At 49.1% G+C, this 17,642-nt stretch overlaps 1 protein-coding gene across 7 annotated transcripts in view; it reads left to right on the top strand.

The window, feature by feature from the left end:
- The window catches only part of magi2a (membrane associated guanylate kinase, WW and PDZ domain containing 2a), a 143,565-nt gene that overhangs the window by 29,755 nt on the left and 96,168 nt on the right, over positions 1 to 17,642 (top strand). For 6 of the 7 annotated variants that reach the window (XM_076030002.1, XM_076030001.1, XM_076030004.1 and 3 more), the window contains one exon: positions 10,584 to 10,700. In XM_076030002.1, coding sequence (XP_075886117.1) covers positions 10,584 to 10,700 — 117 coding nt within the window. Of the gene's footprint in view, positions 1 to 8,244; positions 8,580 to 10,583; positions 10,701 to 17,642 lie in introns of those variants that run through there. The other variant, XM_076030005.1, reaches the window with a different exon arrangement.

The raw sequence follows: 17,642 nt of genomic DNA, 5'->3' as shown, positions 1-17,642 counted from the left end.
TGATGCATCGATGCTCTTTCTCGTGAAACCAAAGGAGAGGCTAATCCGGGGGAGGGAGGGTCGGAGGTCGATCCCCGGCTGCTCGCTGGGCCAGACAGTGGAAGGAGCGTCGCGGGGGCTTTGACATTGATGCTGATGAACTGCTGAGCAGAAAGTCACGACGTCTGCGGAGGGCTTGTGAGACAGCGACTCGGGCATCACGTCACGCTGCCTGCTTCCCCGCGTGGCCTCGGGGAGACTGGCAGGCCGACGCTGCAGGAGAAGGGAGGAAAGGCTTTATTAGAGAGAGAGAGAGAGAGAGAGAGAGAGAGAGAGAGAGAGAGAGAGAGAGAGAGAGAGAGAGAGAGAGAGAGAGAGAGAGAGAGAGAGAGAGAGAGAGAGAGAGAGAGAGAGAGAGAGAGAGAGAGAGAGAGACTTGGGACTGTGACAACCCCTGATCTACACGGACCATCATGCACCAGCGATCAGACGTGCCAGTTGTATTCACCCCTGATGGAAAGCACTACAAAACAAGACAAAAAGAAATGGTCTCTCCAGTGCCTCTACATGTGCTGCTAATTGTCATTTAATGACAAGTCCAAGTTCAGTTGTTTGGTCGACAGGGAAGCCACAGCTTCATTGACTTTCAGCATCTTTTTGCAGAAGTTCAGTTTTCGTTGTCTGTCTCTTTCATACAACTTTGTTGCACAGTTGTGTTTATTTGCTCAGACGGGGGCACTGCACCAGTTTATGTTTGACTCGCAAAGAGAAGTCTTTGGAGTCACCCCCCCAAAAAAACAAACAGATCTCTGCATAGCCCTCAAGACCACTTTAAGTTTGCAGTGTGTAATTGTTCCAGCCAACAGGTTTATTCTCTCGGTACTTCTGCAATTCATTTGGAATTCCAATAAACGCTAACTTTGTTGACTTTGAGCAAATGAAGTGGGCAACTTCCTCTAAAATTGGGGGGGGAATTCAGCAAAAACTTGAAGCATTCCACACCCACAGCAGCCTCTTTCCCTGAGAGTGGTTACGATATTAGCCGAGAAACGTGTTTCGGAGCAGCACTGCGAGAGGTTCTTCACCCCTTAAAGTCAAGAAGCCCTCTGTATCGAGTGTTGTTTGTCCAAAACACTCTCCGCTGCAAAACTCTCGCACTTTGAGGCAGCGGCGGAGAGTAAATGGCCGGCGTGGATCAATGTTAGGAAAACACAGTGTTTTCTCTTTCCATCAGCACCTTTCAGAGGTCAATCTCCTTGCGGCCGGCCGCTTCATCGATGGAACTGAAGAATGCTTGAACGTAACAAAGCAAAAGTCTCGCCTGCAGCTTGGCACGCTCACTGATGCAAGCGCCGACAGACGACGCTCGCTGCCGCTGGGATGGTAATTGACCCGTTCCTCTCGTGCTGAGAAAACCAATAAAGAAATAGGAGTGCGAAATGCGACATCTTTTGCGTGTGTTTTGAATCCTCCGTAACAATTCCTTAATGATTTTTTTTTTTTCAAACCACGTCGACGGCACATCAGGACAATCGTCGGCTCTGTCGCCGTTCTCTCCCCACCCTCGACCACGACCCAAAAACTAAATAGCGGAGAGATGTAGGGGCATTCATACAAAACACATAAATGTCAGGTGGGAGGCAGCTTTTCAAATGCCACCGTTTGCGGAGACGACGGAGCATCCTTGGCACTTTATTATTTTAACCTGCCCTGAGGAGGTTCTGCGGAGGTTGCACAGCTGAGAAAAACTTTATCATCGGTGGCTTTAATCACAAGAAGATCGTGAACTGCGTCCATTCACCTGTCCATCTGCCCGTGCAGTTTTAAGCAACCCATTGAAGTAACAGACAGGTGTAGAATTGGAGTCGGGAACTAGGCGAGAAAAAGAAAAACAAGTTAATGCTGCATTCAGGCAGTATCTGGTACTCTAGCATAAAGCCACATGGCTGGACTATTTTACTGAGGTATACAGTTTGTATATACACATATATATATATATATATATATATATATATATATATATATATATATATACACATATATATATATATATATATATATATATATATATATATATATATATATATATATATATATATATATATATATATATATACATACATATATATATATGTGTGTGTGTGTGTTTAAATTGCCTGCACACAAATGTGCAAAGCTTGGTCAGGATATCTGTATTTCCCTCCAAAATATAGAGCAGCGCCTTCATGCATTATGCATCTGCGGACCGTCCAGATGACCTTTATCTTCAGACTGTGTCCCAGCTCTTGAGATTGCAACACCAACAACTGAACTTTATAGACGCCGCAACCCGCCACTGCTGTACAACTCGCCTTCTTGTGCTACCCGGTGCCTTACAGCACGACATATCCGACCTGACGTTACTCCCGACGGCGATTCTTATTACCTCCGGTGACCTGCGCACTCGGCACACTCCAGTCCACTCCAGATCGTTCTTCACGTTTTGTGAGTCGGTGCCTTTTTTTCTTTTTGCATGTTTGTGTCTTCTTCCGAATGCTCATCGGGGCATTTTCATCGTACAAGTTCAGCCGTGAAGGGAAAGGAGTTTGCCCCCCCCGCCGTGATTTGGCGCTCGAGCTGACAAAGCCAGTTGGCCGAAAAAGGCCTTTGAAGTGCGTCCGAGCGGCTGAGTGTGTATGCGGAGGCAGTTTCGATGCTGCAGGTCGCGGCAAGGTGTGCGTTAGAGTGCGACTCGATGGCAATCACTTTGAACAAGAGTCGCTGTGTTGACAGACGAGTCGTTGTCATCACTTTTTTTTTTACTGTTACCCCTGTAGTGTGTGTGTGTGTGTGTGTGTGTGTGTGTGTGTGTGTGTGTGTGTGTGTGTGTGTGTGTGTGTGTGTGTGTGTGTGTGTGTGTGTGTGTGTGTGTGTGTGTGTGCGCGCGCGCCTGTTCCGGCCGTTCGTCTCGCGCGGAACCCCTCTCCCCGCCGTTTCCTCACTTTCAAATTAAATCGCAGGCAAATATTTAATTAACATTTCCCCTCTGAGCCCCTGCCGTGTCACAGTTCATTAAAACATAATTGAGGAGGAATATTCAACAGCTCAATCGCGCCACTGTAGCCCATTACACTTGCTAATACGGCCCCGGTATCCGTCCATTCGGCGCCTCTTCTGTTGAAAAAAATGTGACGCCGCGACGCCGCCGCCGAGCCTCTTTTCCCATAATTCATCTCTGCCAGCGCAAATAAACCTGCCGCTGAGTGTGAGGTATGCGGCAGTGTTTTTTATTTCATTTTTTTTTTCATTTTTTTTTTTAAATGTTTTTTTCCTCCATCAGCTTCCATTAGTGGCGATGCTCGGCAGACCGCGGCGCTCCCGGCGCCCTGATTGGGTTAGCTCCATTAAATTGGCCTCGGCAAGGTGTAATGAGAAGCGCACAGTGACAGAGACAATGCATGGGAGAGAGCGCAGCTCACCAACCCAGCGATACAAATAGGGGCTCGGTCACTTGGCAACTCCAGCAGAAAGTTCCCATCAGCTGCTCAGCACCAGCGTAAAGCGTCCTGAAATCACTTTTTTGGGTTTTTAATGAATTCAAAATTTCACCTTTGCGTCAATGGAGATTTTATTTTTTTGTTTGTTGCACAATCACCAAAGTACCTCTAAGTGACCAATACTAATTGCTTCCATTGCAGAAAAAAAAAAAAAAATGCATCCAGTCGGCCAGTTTGGGGGAATGTTTTTTTTTTTTTCTCTGGCGACTCCATTCATGCATGCATGAGTGACAGGCCGGCGTTCCTCATCCACAGGAAATCCACAAAGTTCCGTTCCACCCAATTTCACCGGCCGCTTTCCGAATCTGAAGATCTCGACGTCACTGTGCGATTGGACATAATCGAGGCTGGGTCGACCCGGAAGACGTACCTCACCAGTGCGTTCAGTCACACGTCAACTCATTCTCCTCATGAAGCCCGTAAAGTTTGTACAAACTATGTTCAATGATTGGAGGTCTGTTGGACTTCTTTTATTGACGAAGCTGTTGATGTGTCGAAGGTGCCGTCGGTCTCAACGCACGAGCTGGTCTCGGCGGCTGTTTACACTCAGACCTGCTGCGGGCAGAAAAGGTTCAGGTTCCCCCGCTCGGCAAACATGCAAGTACACAAAGTGGGGCTTTTTGATCGCCTGACTGGGGCCTCTCCAACTCTTTCATACGATCTGGAAAATATTGTTGTCAAGGCAACTGACTTCCCAGCTTGGCTCCTTTCTCGTCTTTACCGCCGTCCGCGGCGCACGGCTGATCGCCTCTGTCTCTCGGCGCAGGAGAATTTTCTTCTCTCTGCGTCTTCAGACTGTGAAGCCGCCGCCGCCGCCGCCGCAGCAGCAGCAGCAGCGGGCGGGTGACATGCTTTTCGGGTGACAGTTAGACAGGAGACGACGGCACTGTGCCATGTTAAAGCTCAGGAGTTTGAATGCACAGCGTCGCTGCTGTTTCACACCTGTGACCGTCTCTTCATCTTTCAGCCACCAAAAAACACCAAGAAACGGGTACAAAAAAAAAAAGAAATTGCATCGCACGAACGAACCGGCATGTACTGGTTCAAGAAACTCATTACAGCAAGAAATTGTCTTGTAAAAAATAAATAATTTGAAATAATATGTTGGGAAATCATCTGCGGTAGAGTTAAATCTTAATTTGTAGCTCAGCTTAAACCCATTTACAGCCGCCGTATCAGGCAAATGAAGCTTCTCCAGATGCATTTTCAGACTGCTGAGTCCACAGATAAGAAAGTAAATAAGCCCGGCTGAGGAAATATTAAGTCCTGGCAAAGAGACAAAAAAAATATTAAAACAATAAAGGGAAAGGAAAGGAGGGAAATAAAGGTGTGAACAGGGAGAATATTAGACGGGGTAGTCTCTGGGAAATATTAAAAAGGATCTTTCTTTTTTTTTAATCATTCTCCAAGCCACTGAAATCTTCATATGTTTTTAAGGCACAAATGTTGTCATGGTAAAGTACTGCCACTGTTCTGTGTAACTAGTTTCAAAGAGACTGCGGCTGCTTCATTAGGCGGGCAGGTCTGTGTTTTCCGTCACAGCTGCTGCTCGAGGGGGGGGGCACAACTGGCATAAACGCAGATTGAGGTGAAGCTCCTCATGTAATGACGCGTTATTATGCAAATTAAACAGGTTCAGATCCAGTTCAGCCAATCTGGTGCTTTCTATGGCGTCCTCCTGTCCACTCCACCACAACAAGAAATAAAAAAACAAACATATTTGAAAACATGAGATGGCGCCGTCTCAGAAAGTGAGATTAGATTGGACTCTTTCCAAAAAAAACAAAAAAAAAAAACAGATCTGGGCCCGAATCACATTCAGTGGACGGGTATAAATGGAGCCATATGTGCCTGGATGTCAGGTGGCGCCTGGCTCTCCCTTCACGCTGCGTCCAATCCATCGCCCGCCTGCCGCCGTCAGGCTGGATGCGCCGCAGTCCATCTCCTGCCACAGCTGTGCTGCCGCCGTGCCGCTTTCCCGCCGGATAAAAAATGACCGGTTGCCTTCCACTGCCGGGAGACGTGCTGTCACATAAACAGGCGAGCCGGCCAGCCGGTCGAAATGAGTTTCAGCCCTCGGAAGCAGGAGGCGGGTCGACGCGAAGCAAAACATCAGGTGAGGTGTACAGGAGCTACAGTATAGCCGGGGGGGAGGGGGGCCTTGGAAAAAAATAATAATTCAAGTTTTGATCTTGATTAAAAAAAAACTTTTTTGTGCTCGCGCAGTAAACCCAAATCAATCAATCAACTTTTCAGAACAAACAAAGTCAGTTGCTGTTTTATTTCCGAAATGCAAAAGTCGAACCCCTCCAACCCAGCCGGCCAAGGCCCCTTTCTTCCCGCCACGGAACAAGCATTCATGTCGACACGAAGCATGTGTGTGTGTGTGTGTGTGTGTGTGTGTTTGCTCTTGCATGTAAGCCCATCTGAAAGCCAGTTGGTGTTTATGAATCCCAGCATTTTCCAGCAGAGTTGGCATCATACATGATCAGCAAAGACTTTTCAGCAGAGCGCACTGAGTTGTATGTGTGTGTGTGTGTGTGTGTGTGTGTGTGTGTGTGTGTGTGTGTGTGTGTGTGTGTGTGTGTGTGTGTGTGTGTGTGTGTGAGAAACTGGCAAGGATTGAAGCCCACCCTGATCTTTTAATTAGTCTGATTATCCCAACAGCTGTCTGCTGCAGCTCCCTCCGACTTTAATGCTGAGCGCAAACACACACACACACACACACACACACACGCATGCTTGCAGATATGCACATGTGATAATTATACATACTGTATGTGCGTGCTGATGGGTGTCCTCGTGGCACCACCTGAGAAATAATGCCGTCCTTGGTTTGCTGAACTTTTCTCCATGAATTCCACCTGAACTTCTTGGACATGAACTCAACTGTGAGCGTGAAAAATCTTTCCTCTGCAGGGCCTTCGGTCCACGTGCACGTACGCAAGCATTTTTAGAAAGTCGGTCGGTTTTTCAAGAGGCAACTAGATCTACCAGGAGACTCAAGTGCTCGCCAGCGCCCCTCTGTGAGCGCCGGCGGTGTTGCGAGCTGCGACGGCGCCGCCGTCCCCAGGAGGAAGCAGCTGCTGCCCTCAGGCTCCGCCCCCTCCTCCTCTCCCAGGGGGCTGCGGGAGGGGAGGGGGGTTTCACACAGCACCTGCTGGGAGGCAGCACTGGTTCCTCCTCAGGTTCCATTGGCTGCAGTCTCTGTTCAGCCCATCTGTCTGGGAGACCCATGTCACGGCTCGGCGAGAGTCTCGCTGAAGCCCATTTTATAGTTGGAAAGAAAAAAAAAAGGAAAGTTTCAGTTGTCAATTTACTTTGAAGAGTGTTTCAAGGTCTCACCAGTTTTCTAACGTGTGTTTTTGCTCTCAGATAGAATCCGATTTAGCCCTCTGTTTACAGCCTCCTGCTAAAACATTTTATCTTCCTGCTTTGAAAAGATGGTGCTTTGTCGGACCTTCCACCCATTTGAAGGGAGGCTTAACAACTGAGCGGAGCCAACACCTGACTCTAGGGAGTGGTGCCCTTTGTGACATCACAAACATCCGACTTTCAGACTTCAGAGCGCTTCTGAAAGGTAGTGGCAGGCAGGCGCACGAGGTGAAGGATGGACTTTTCTCACTTCTCTCGCCTTCGCCCTCAAGTTTATCGTTGGAAAACCGCCGGAATGACTTTTTTGCACAACGGGGACCTTAAAAAACTTCCAGCTTCAATCGATCCTGTCGATCCACAACTCTCCCTCCCCTCCGTCCTCACACGCCCCCACCCTTCCCATCAGCCCCTCCGTCCTCACGCGCCCCCACCCTTCCCATCAGCCCCTCCGTCCTCACGCCCCCACCTTCATCAGTGGCATGTCATATCAGGGGAGTGATGATAGTGTGTGTGTGTGTGTGTGTGTGTGTGTGTGTGTGTGTGTGTGTGTGTGTGTGGAGGTCATGAGTAACGACCTTCAGAGAAAAAGTCAGTGAGTGCATCACATCTGTTAAAGTGACCCTCAGCACAAGACCTGCACTCTGTTGCACTGTTTCACACACACACACACACACACACACACACACACACACACACACACACAATAGCCACACAGTGTGGCTATTTTTGGAAATACGGCAAAGGATATTGGCCTAAATCGAGGGGAGCTGCAGAGCTGCAGCCAGCAGTCAGTGTTCTTTTTTTTCCTCATCGATGGAGGAAACTTTGGCATTTTGTTTTCGTTTGCCGTTTTGTTTTTTGACTGCAAGGCGAAATCGGCGAATTAAGTTTCAGCGGAAATAAAAAAAAAAATTAAGAACGCCACCGGTTACAAAAACCGAGCAAACTCGTTGGAGTTTGTCTTTGAGGTGAGAAGAGGGGATGACGTGGCAGCGAGCCGACGTTTCATCTCAAAGTGGCACATTTGAGGGGAGCAAAAAGAAAAAAAACAGTTGCAATGTCGTGTGTTGCAGATGGGGGGCGTTGTTGGACCGGGGAATCTGTGTGTTGGGGGGGGGGCCCAATAGGGGGAGTGCGATCGGTCGGCACCGGCAGAGCGCCGCTTTGCTCGCTTGCTGGCAGGGACGCACGCACGCACGCATGCACGCGCACTCCCCTCTTACACACACTGACACACACTGACACACACACACGCGCTCTTTCTCGCTCTCTCTCTCTCGCTGTCTCACAGTCCCTCATCCCGCTGCGCTCTCCCTCTCTCTCTCCCTCTCTCTCTCTCTCCCTCTCCCTCTCCCGCTCTCTCTCCTCCTCCCGTCTCTCCTGGCTGGAGTGCAGAGCCAGCGAGGGCTGATCTGGATCCCCGGCCGCCTGCCTGCCTGCGGTGCCTCAGTCCAGGAGTTTGAGCACCCGAGGGACAGGACGACGCAGGAAGCGTGCGTGTGTGAGCGTGTGTGAGCGTGTGTGTGTGTCGCTGAAACGGGAAGGAAAGACCCCCGACTCAAGATTTATCTTTTGGATTTTTTTCCCTCTTCCTCCTCATCCTCTTCTTCCTGGAGGGAAGACTGTTTGCATGACAGGAACCTGTGGACGTTCCAGCGGCTGCTGCACAACCTGCTGCCTGCACAGAAGGTGCCATTCAGCGCTAGCGCGCGCGAGTGTGTGTGTGTGTGTGTGTGTGTGTGTGTGTGTGTGTGTGTGTGTGTGTGTGTGTGTGTGTGTAAATATATGTATATGTGTGCGTGCACGCGTGCGCTCACCTTTTCAGCGTGCACATTCACCGGCTGGCCTTCTTTTTCTTATGCAAATGCCCGACTGGCTGCTGCTGCTGCTGCTGCTGCTGCTGCTGGTCTCTCCGACGGACGGAGGATGGAACCCGGTCCGCTCGTAACGCGACGCTCCGTGAATCAGTTCAGCCCCGACCGCCGGATTAGTGTATGTCGCCGTTTGAGTGTGTGTGTGTGTGTGTGTGTGTGTGTGTGTGTGTGTGTGTGTGTGTGTGTGTGTGTGTGTGAGAGAGAGAGAGAGAGAGACGGAGCCAAAGCGCTGATCAATTATACATCCAGGACAATCTGACAGGGAAGCAGATGAAGGAGGGGAGAAAAAACAGCAACTTCTAAACTGGGTTATTCTTCTTAGAGGAACGAGTCGCTGCAGAAGCCTCCTGGACGCAGCTGGCTGCACATACAAGCACGTGTGTGTGCGTGTGTACGTGTGTGTGTGGGGGGCTGTCGGTTGCACTCTGCGGATGTCACTGCCTCGGGATCATGTATAAAGGAAAGAGAGGTGTGCCTGTGTGTGTGTGTGTGTGTGTGTGTGTGTGTGTGTGTGTGTGTGTGTGTGTGTGGAGCCAGGCGCCAACTTGCTGCTATGACAGAGGATGCTGAAGGTGAGATGAATGTCTTCTCTTCCCCTGCACAGCGGCGGGGAGGTGTGTGTGTGTGTGTGTGTGTGTGTGTGTGTGTGTGTGTGTGTGTGTGTGTGTGTGTGTGTGTGTGTGTGTGTGTGTGTGTGAGACAGGTGTGTTGGTTCAGTGGCTGGGATCCCTGAAGAAACATCAGCGGAGCTCCCACCACCACCCTCCCCCCACCTCCTCCCTCTCCTCCACCTGCTCTGGATGTGGGCCGAATCGATCGATGGAGTGTTTGTTTGACAAAGAAAAGGAGGAGGAGTTGATGCTTGTTTTTGCTTTTTTCCTCCCCCCGTTTTCCTCAACCCCCGCCTCTGCCCCTGTCCCCGCCCTCCCCCCCACCCTCACCACCACCACGTCTTATTTATTTATGTATTTATTGAGCCAACTTGATTTATTGGGTTCAAAGTGGAAGTCGGGTTGTCAAGCATCAGGTCTGGTGGAGTGGTCGGGGGGGGGGGGGGGGGGTGAGGAGTGCGTGTGTGTTGGGGGGGGGGAGCGGGTGATTTATATGTAGACATTTCTCCACACGTGTTTGGCCACCGCTCCAATTAACACATCCGCCCGTCTCGCCAGCACTCGACAGCCTCCGGCGAGGCCAGAGTGGATTCATTAAGCACCCGGCGGCTCTGTTTGTTTGTTTGTTTGTTTGTTTTCGTGTTTGTTTGCTTGTTCACCTGCTCGCTGGGATCTAGCAAAATCAAAACGCTTGGCGGTTGTTTGTCTTCCACGACGCTTCTCTGAGGTTTGACTTGATGTTCCTGCAGATGACACTGTCAATGGAGTCCAACGCCTGTTCGTTTGTTGGCTTTCCTTTCCTTTTCTTTTTTTTGGGATAATTAATCAACGCTCAGCCCCTGAGGGAGCGGTGGGCGGCCGGGAATCATGGGGTCATCTAAGACCCCAATTCCAACCCAGAATACTGAGTGCCAAGCAGGGAGGCAATGGGCACCATTTTTACAGTCAGTATGACCGGGCCAGGGATTGAACCCACAACCTACCAGTCTCAGGGGGGGCACTCTGCCACTAGACCACAGAGTTGTCCTCCGTTTCCAACCCAGGCTAAAGGCGGGTTTCCTCCATCCATCATGCTGCTTTTTAAAAAAAAATATATATATATATATATATATACTGATTTATTTTACAGCCTTTCGCGTCAGATTGATTGATTACGTCCGTTTCACTCCGATTGCTCACTCTACGCCCCTTTCGTTTTCCTCCTCCAGGGGGCGTGATAGACAAGGACCTGCGCCACTACCTCAACCTGCGCTTCCAGAAGGGCTCGGTGGACCACGAGCTGCAGCAGATCATCCGGGACAACCTCTACCTCCGCACCGTCCCCTGTGAGTTCTCCACCACTGTGGTTTTTGTTTTTTTGTTTTTTTTCCCCCCCACGATTCCTCGTGGTGGCGCTGGTTCGGTTTCCTTGAACGTGATAGTTGGACTTTTTGTGGTCTTTGCGCCAAAACAAGACGTCTGTGGCGACGTTCTGCTTGCTTACTGTAAAGTCGTTGTGTTCCAATTTTTTTGTTGTTGTTGTTTTTTTCACTAGCTGCACCGCAGGTGGCAGCCTCGATCGACCCTTGAGCAGCAACAAAAATGCACATATCACACTTGTTGATGCTTGCTGGCACTGAGCGTCGCCGGTGTGAGTTGTTGAGTGCATTGTGGCAGCATTTTGCAATCTGAACACACTTTGTCCACTCAAGATCTAAAGTTCTTTGTACTCAAGTCTGCAATTTGGGAAACAACTATTGTCTCGCAGTTGGACTCCTCTTGAAACCGGCCCGTCGTCTCTCATGAGATGCATTAGATGCTCTTTTCTGTGCAGTGGGTGCGTGTCTGTTTGTGTGTGCGTGTGTGTTAGCCTTGCATTAGCCTCGCCATGCCATTAGGCCCAGCTGTCTGGTGGCTAACTCTCTATGCTGCCTGAATCCCTAATGGAGGCGCAGTCTTGGAGTTCAGCAGCAGGCGCGCTTCCACTCTCGCCGTCGACAGGAGGAACCAGAAACAAGCAACTTGTTTGTCCGCTGCAGAGGCAGCGTAATTTTCTCTGATAACCACTCACACGGCCGCTGCTGGCCGGTGAGGTGGCAGAGGTGAGAGGGAGAACAAATGTTCCCCCGAATAGGGGCGATAGCAGAGAGGGTGTGTGGGGGAGTGCAAGAGGCAAGGTGTTGAGAGAAGAGAGTGCAAAGAGGGCGAGAGGAGAGAGAAGTGGATGGCGCATTGATGAAGAGATGCAGCAAACCTCAGTGCTGCTAAGAGCAGGAGCATGAAGAGGCTGAGCTGGACCTTCTGCATCGGGATGCATGGATGGATCAATATGCCTGTAAATAGATTGATGTCGATGGACGGATGGTTTGACAAACAAATGTGTTCGTGATGGGTCAATGGATGGTTGGCTGGATGGTTAGTGGACTAACAGATGGATGGACAGATGATAGATGGACAATGAATGAATGGGTTCAGTCACATTTGTATTACTTGAGCTACTTGCTTTGCATCCTTGTTGCATTTTTTTTTTTTATGTAAATCGCTGTTGTGGGCGACATGTTTCATTCTGGTTAGTTTGACATTCATCGCAAATTAATTACATTAGTTCCACAAAAAAAAAAACTCAAAGTGAAACAATAATGATGAGGTTTTTTTCAGGTGAAAGAAACAACAACAAAACTCCAGCAAATGTGACGTTTTGCAGCGAACTACCTATTACACAAGGGAGTGATAATTAAAACGTGAAGCAACTTGAAGTCTCCTGCTGCTGATGTGTCAACGGTTCACAGCAATAAAACTGACAAGTGCACTAGAAACGCTCCCTCTGCCCACCCCCCTCGTGGAGACCGGGCTGGTCGCAGCCAGTGGCCAGAATCCAGACATGCAAAAAAAATGTTGAATGAGATTAATGGCTGTCGTTTAACTTAAATGGAGACATCAAACGAGCTCTGACAGGATGGATGGTGCAGTCAGATGGAGAAAAATGAGAGACCACCGTTTCTTAAACTGCAGGAATTCACAAAGAATCGTCAGAGAGTGTGAGAGATGATGAACCAGGAACCTCAGTGTGTGTGTTTGCGCGTGTGTGTGTGTGTGTGTGTGTGTGTGTGTGTGTGTGTGTGTGTGTGTGTGTGTGTGTGTGTGTGTGTGTAAAGAGCTATTATGAGGCCGCAGTGTTCGTCCTTGCGTGATTGCCATCTTCACATAGTGAGGAAACCAGTCCACCAGGAACTACAGTACACTGACCCCTCGACAACACGGACGTTGTATCCAAGTGCGGCTCACATGTCGACACGGGTCGGAAAATTAGGTCGTCTTGTTTGCAGACATGTCCGGTGCCATTTGGGAAAATCCGCCCTGTCACTGGGCAGAGGTTCTGCAAAAGTGTCATGGAAACACTTTTTTCGCATTTAAATGTCAGCGGACGTGACGTACGGAGGAGTCACGTGACCAGTTCACTTCGAGTGAAAATGGAAAGTGACGCGTTATGTTTGGACGGCGGAGGAGACGGAATATTTTTTGCTTGTAATCAAAGAGAAAAATATAACAACCATTCTTGACAGCAAAACAAAATCGAAATTCAGATTTATCGCAAAATCTTTTACCTCCATCCTCCTCAAAGTGGGGTCACGCGGGACGAGATTTGAAAATTATGGCTCATGCACTTCACAATATTCAATGGAAACGCCTGCAAATCGCAATTGTGCTTTGTCGAAATTTTAGAAATGTTGCTTTTATTTTGCGATAAGCTGTCATGGAAACGCAGCTGAAGACGCGGAGGCGGCGACGCTCTGAGGACATGAGGGACGGAGAACTTCATCACTGCAATTCCACCACGCAGCCTTGACCGCTGACGGCAGAGGAGTGGGTGGGGAAGGGGCGGGGAGGGAGGGAGGGGACTGACTGGCAGGTCGAGTTTCCCCCCCACCCCCACTCCGAAATCCCTCCCCCCTCCCAGGACTTAAATTGCCTGTTTAAAATCCGAGGTCGGGTGCTAATGGTCCCGAGCTCGTGTGAAATCAGGCCTGTCGCTCGCCGCTAATCCACACAGACTGGGCAGCCGCTTAGCGCAGCCCCGCCCGGAGACTCCAGCGCTGCCAGTGCACTGAAAATAGGTGGCGCTGAACGTGGCAGAATTTGGAAGATTTTGCAGGGACGTCCCGAGTTCCGCTGCTGCGGACGCGTCCATTTCTCACCCGATAAACATTTGGACCCTGATGGCCGAGATCCACGCGGGGAATCACCGCTGAGCAACGTGTTTAGCCCTCTGTTTACAGCCTTTCCTTTCAAAACTGATGCTCCACTGCCGCCTGCAGAGAGACTTCCTGGAAAGTTTTTAATCTGGAGATTAAGATGGGAGATGCAGACATTGTTCTAAAATTGTGATTAAGACCGTTTGATTACGTAACTAACATATCTAAAAAAATAAATTAAAAAAAACTCACAATTTTCGCATTATGTAACGCAGCGACATGCGGAATTATATTCCCTCTGACGTGAAGCCATGCGAAGCAAAGCGCTAACTGGGATTTTCCTGCACCACTGACGCCGAGTGGAGCGGCCCGTAATGAAGGAAGCAAAGTGGGTTAAGAGGAGGCGAGGGGCCTTTTAACCACCGGCCGCTAATGGAGATCTTAAAGTTTATGAAGGGTGCCGCTGGCCGGCTGGACGCTTGCCACCAAAGCGCCGGCGTCCTCGCGGTAAGGCGGTGGCGGCGGCGGCGACCCTGCGGGGAGCTAATGAGCGCTTCGACACGCCCACGGCGGCGCCGAGGACGTTTTAATGGCTGGTTGAAAAGCTTGTTACCGCGGTAACGACGGCTGTTTGCTGATCGGAGGCTGTGAGTCCAGCTGTTGTAATGGCATCAGTCCCCCCCCCTAAACCCCCCCCACCCCACCCCACCCCCATTATCTGATGCCCCTCCCCTATTTGTTTTCACCGCCCGTGAATGCGTTCATTTATTTTTACTTTCGACCTCCAGGAGCACCAAGTTTTTAACAGCGTCGCAACTCCTCCTCATCCCCCTCCTCCTCTTCCTCCCATCATCCCTCAGTTTGTCACATGTCTGTGTCCCTGTTTAACGGGCTGACGTGTGATGGATGACAGTAATAATCAGGGTAATAAAAAGACTAACGGCTCCCCGGTGCCCCTTCATCCATTATTTAGCGTCTTTGAGGGGGAATGGAAAAAAAAAAAAAAAAACTAATAACAGCCTCGTGGAGGTTCACGCAGAGCAGGCGGCTGGCGGCTGGGCCTGGACGTGGAGCTCCGAGCTGGGGCCCTGGTGTGGGAGGAGATTGAAAGATTTGCTTTGAGAGATTGAGGCTTTTTTCCCCCCCTCTCCTCTTTTGCAAACGTCGTTTGAACGGGACCCCAGAAACACCTGCCGTTCATATCGCCGCCGTATTAATTTGTCCCCGCGCAGTTCCAGGGACGGATCAGACGGAATCGCTCCGGCGCCGCCGCTCGCTCGCTCTTCCCCATTTACTCCTCGCTCTTCCTCGCTCTCTCAATGACTCAATAGAGGCAGGGCGGGGTTTCCATGGCAACTGCCTCCACTCCCCGCCTGCGTCAAAAGACTCAACTCCTCTTAAATTCCCGTCCCGCTCCCCTTCCCCTCACCCCTCCTCTTCCTCACCCCCTCGCCTCCTTCCATCTGTCCTCCCCCTCCGCTTCTTCCCATTTGGGGCGCGCACGGCAGATTTCACGGTGTGCGTGTGAGACGTAACAGAGGCCTTCCTGGAGCTCGACGCAAACTAGTGCGTGTGCGCGCATGCACGTGTGTGCGCGCATGCACGTGTGTGTGTGTGTGTGTGTGTGTGTGTGTGTGTGTGTGTAAGGGCGGGACGCAGATGTGTGACACCAGACTGCTGGACTCCTCGTCGGCACGTGCGGCCAGAGGACAGACGCGACAGACGGGAAAGGTGTGAAATCCGCGCCCTAATTGGCTCCACCATCGGCCGAGATACGCCCCCTCTCGGAATTTCACAGAAAGACATTTGAAAGATCTGAAAAAGTATTATTTTTTTTTATGTCTACAACAGGGAGCTTTATGCCGGTACAAACAATTCACTCACAAAGTCCGTTTTATTGAACTGTTTTACTCAATGAACTGCAATTATTTGCGCCAGCAGGTCTTTACAAGGGGGACATGAGAACAAGTGTCAGCTTCGTGTGACTGTGCAGAATCAGCCGACGCTTGACTGGTCTTATCACTGTCCGGTCTTTTCAGCTCTTTGTTTTTTTAAAGAAGAAGAGGAAGAAAAAGTTCGATTGATTCCTTTCATTAGTTTTTTTCCCAGCGACGCTATCTTCGTCCCGTAAATGCTCGCTATCCATCGCTGAGCTGCTGCTGCTGCGCCTCGGTTCACCTTCATCAGGAGGTTGTCACCAGTGTTATCTCCAGAGGAGTAAGTGGAACTGGGGAGAGCGGCCATCGCTTTTAACTGGACCTTCTCGCTGCTCTTCGGGACTGAAACAATGGGGTCGTTTTGATTATCGCGAGCCGGCAGCGAGCTGCTCCTGGAGGAAAACCTGTGAAGATGGACGACGTTTGAATCTCCTGTCTCTCTTGTCTTGCCGTGAAGAAGACCTGGAACACGCAGTCCCATTGATGCAACACCACGGGCTCCAGGTGTAGCCATAAGTAGCATTTTCGGGGCTGCTTGGACTCTTTGAGTCGTTGAAAAAGCCCTAAAACTTTTTACAGTTTAGTGTAAAAGAAAATAGTGTAAAAGTTGCAAGTGGGTGGAAGATTCCGTCTCCTGAGTGGTGTTTTCAGCTGGTCAAAGTTTCAATATCAGTACGACAGTGTTTTGGTATTTCATTTTATTTTTCATCTACAATAAAAGGTGGATGGATTGAATCCTGACAAGGACAAAACAAAACATGCCCAAACAACTTGAAAGTTGTTTTGGGGTGCCAGCAAAACAACAAAGAAGAAGAAGAAGAAGAAGAAGAAGAAGAAGATTTTTTGATTTTTGAAAAATAACATTTATTTGCCGCTCTCATTTCCATTCAATCAATCAAACTACATAAATAAATAAATAAATAAATAAATAATTTTCTTGTTGTTTTTTTACACAAGCACGTTGCTAAAAAATAGTTCCCCCTCTGTCACTGCACACAATGCACTGTTAAAAGTCCACGTCACAAAAAAAACCCAAGTCCCCTGCCCTCCTGTAAAACATAAAATCAATGCGCAGCCTGGACTGGATGAGTTTTTTACAGATGACAGAGGGGTCGACCTCTGCCCCATCAACTATCTTTCTCTTACGGCTCAACCACACCCCCAACTTAGCCTGGCTTAAAACAAAGTTTAAAACCTGGCCTTTCCTCTTGTTCTGGCGACTGTAGTTAAAACCAAAGATAAAAGAGTGTTTGTTAAAAACCTCCTGGCATTGGATAAAAACTCTATCTAAAAAACCAAACACGGACGACAAACGCTCACACAGATAAAAACAATGAAAAACAGTCTCTCTCTGTGCAGAAGGGACAGGTGTCCTCCACCGCTGGGTTCATCATACGAAGAAGAAGAAGAAGAAGAAGAAGAAGAAGAAGAAGAAGTTGAGGCGAGAGCGTCATCATCCTGCTCTGACTCTTCCACCTGCCACGGACAGAAAAAGGAAAATTACGAGACCTCACACCTGTGAGGCTAACCATGACTCACAGCCATGTCCACGGTTGCCATGGCGATCCGTCACTCAGTTGTCCCAACCGCTTCTGTTCTTTACATATATATATATGTATATATATATATATATGTATATATGTATATACGTATATATACATATATATGTATGTGTATATTTTTATATATATATGTATTTACATATGTATATATATATTTATACATATGTATTTACATATGTATATATATATTTATATACATATATATATACCTGGCCGCTCTTTTCGAAACTGTGATGAGGAGAAAAAAAAGGTTTCCCTCCATGACAAGGAGCGAGGAAGATCCCAGCGGTCGCTCTCATTAGAGCTACTTTGGCTCCGAGGCTGCTTTCGCCTTTGCCATCCTATATGCTAATTAGCGGAGTCATTTAAGTAATTGGCTCCTTATGGATGCCGTTGACAGCTCGCGGTGGTGGTTCTGGTGGTGGTGGTGCTACGGACTAAGACAACGGCTGACTACAAGTTTTACTGTTTTTCGCCTTATGCGTCCAAAAAAATAAATTATGAAATCCTCCTCCTTCATTCCTCTGCCAGAGGAGAACTTCAGCTCTCAAGTTCACTCCTCACCCTCTGTGTTTTTCCATCACATCTGGCCAAAC

Source organism: Nelusetta ayraudi, unplaced genomic scaffold (genome assembly GCF_046127955.1).
Source record: "Nelusetta ayraudi isolate G7.1 ecotype Tasmania unplaced genomic scaffold, CSIRO-AGI_Nayr_v1 ptg000027l, whole genome shotgun sequence".
Lineage (NCBI taxonomy): Eukaryota > Metazoa > Chordata > Actinopteri > Tetraodontiformes > Monacanthidae > Nelusetta > Nelusetta ayraudi.
The sequence above is the reverse complement of the archived record's forward strand: the minus strand, read 5'-3'. Positions and strand labels throughout refer to the sequence as shown.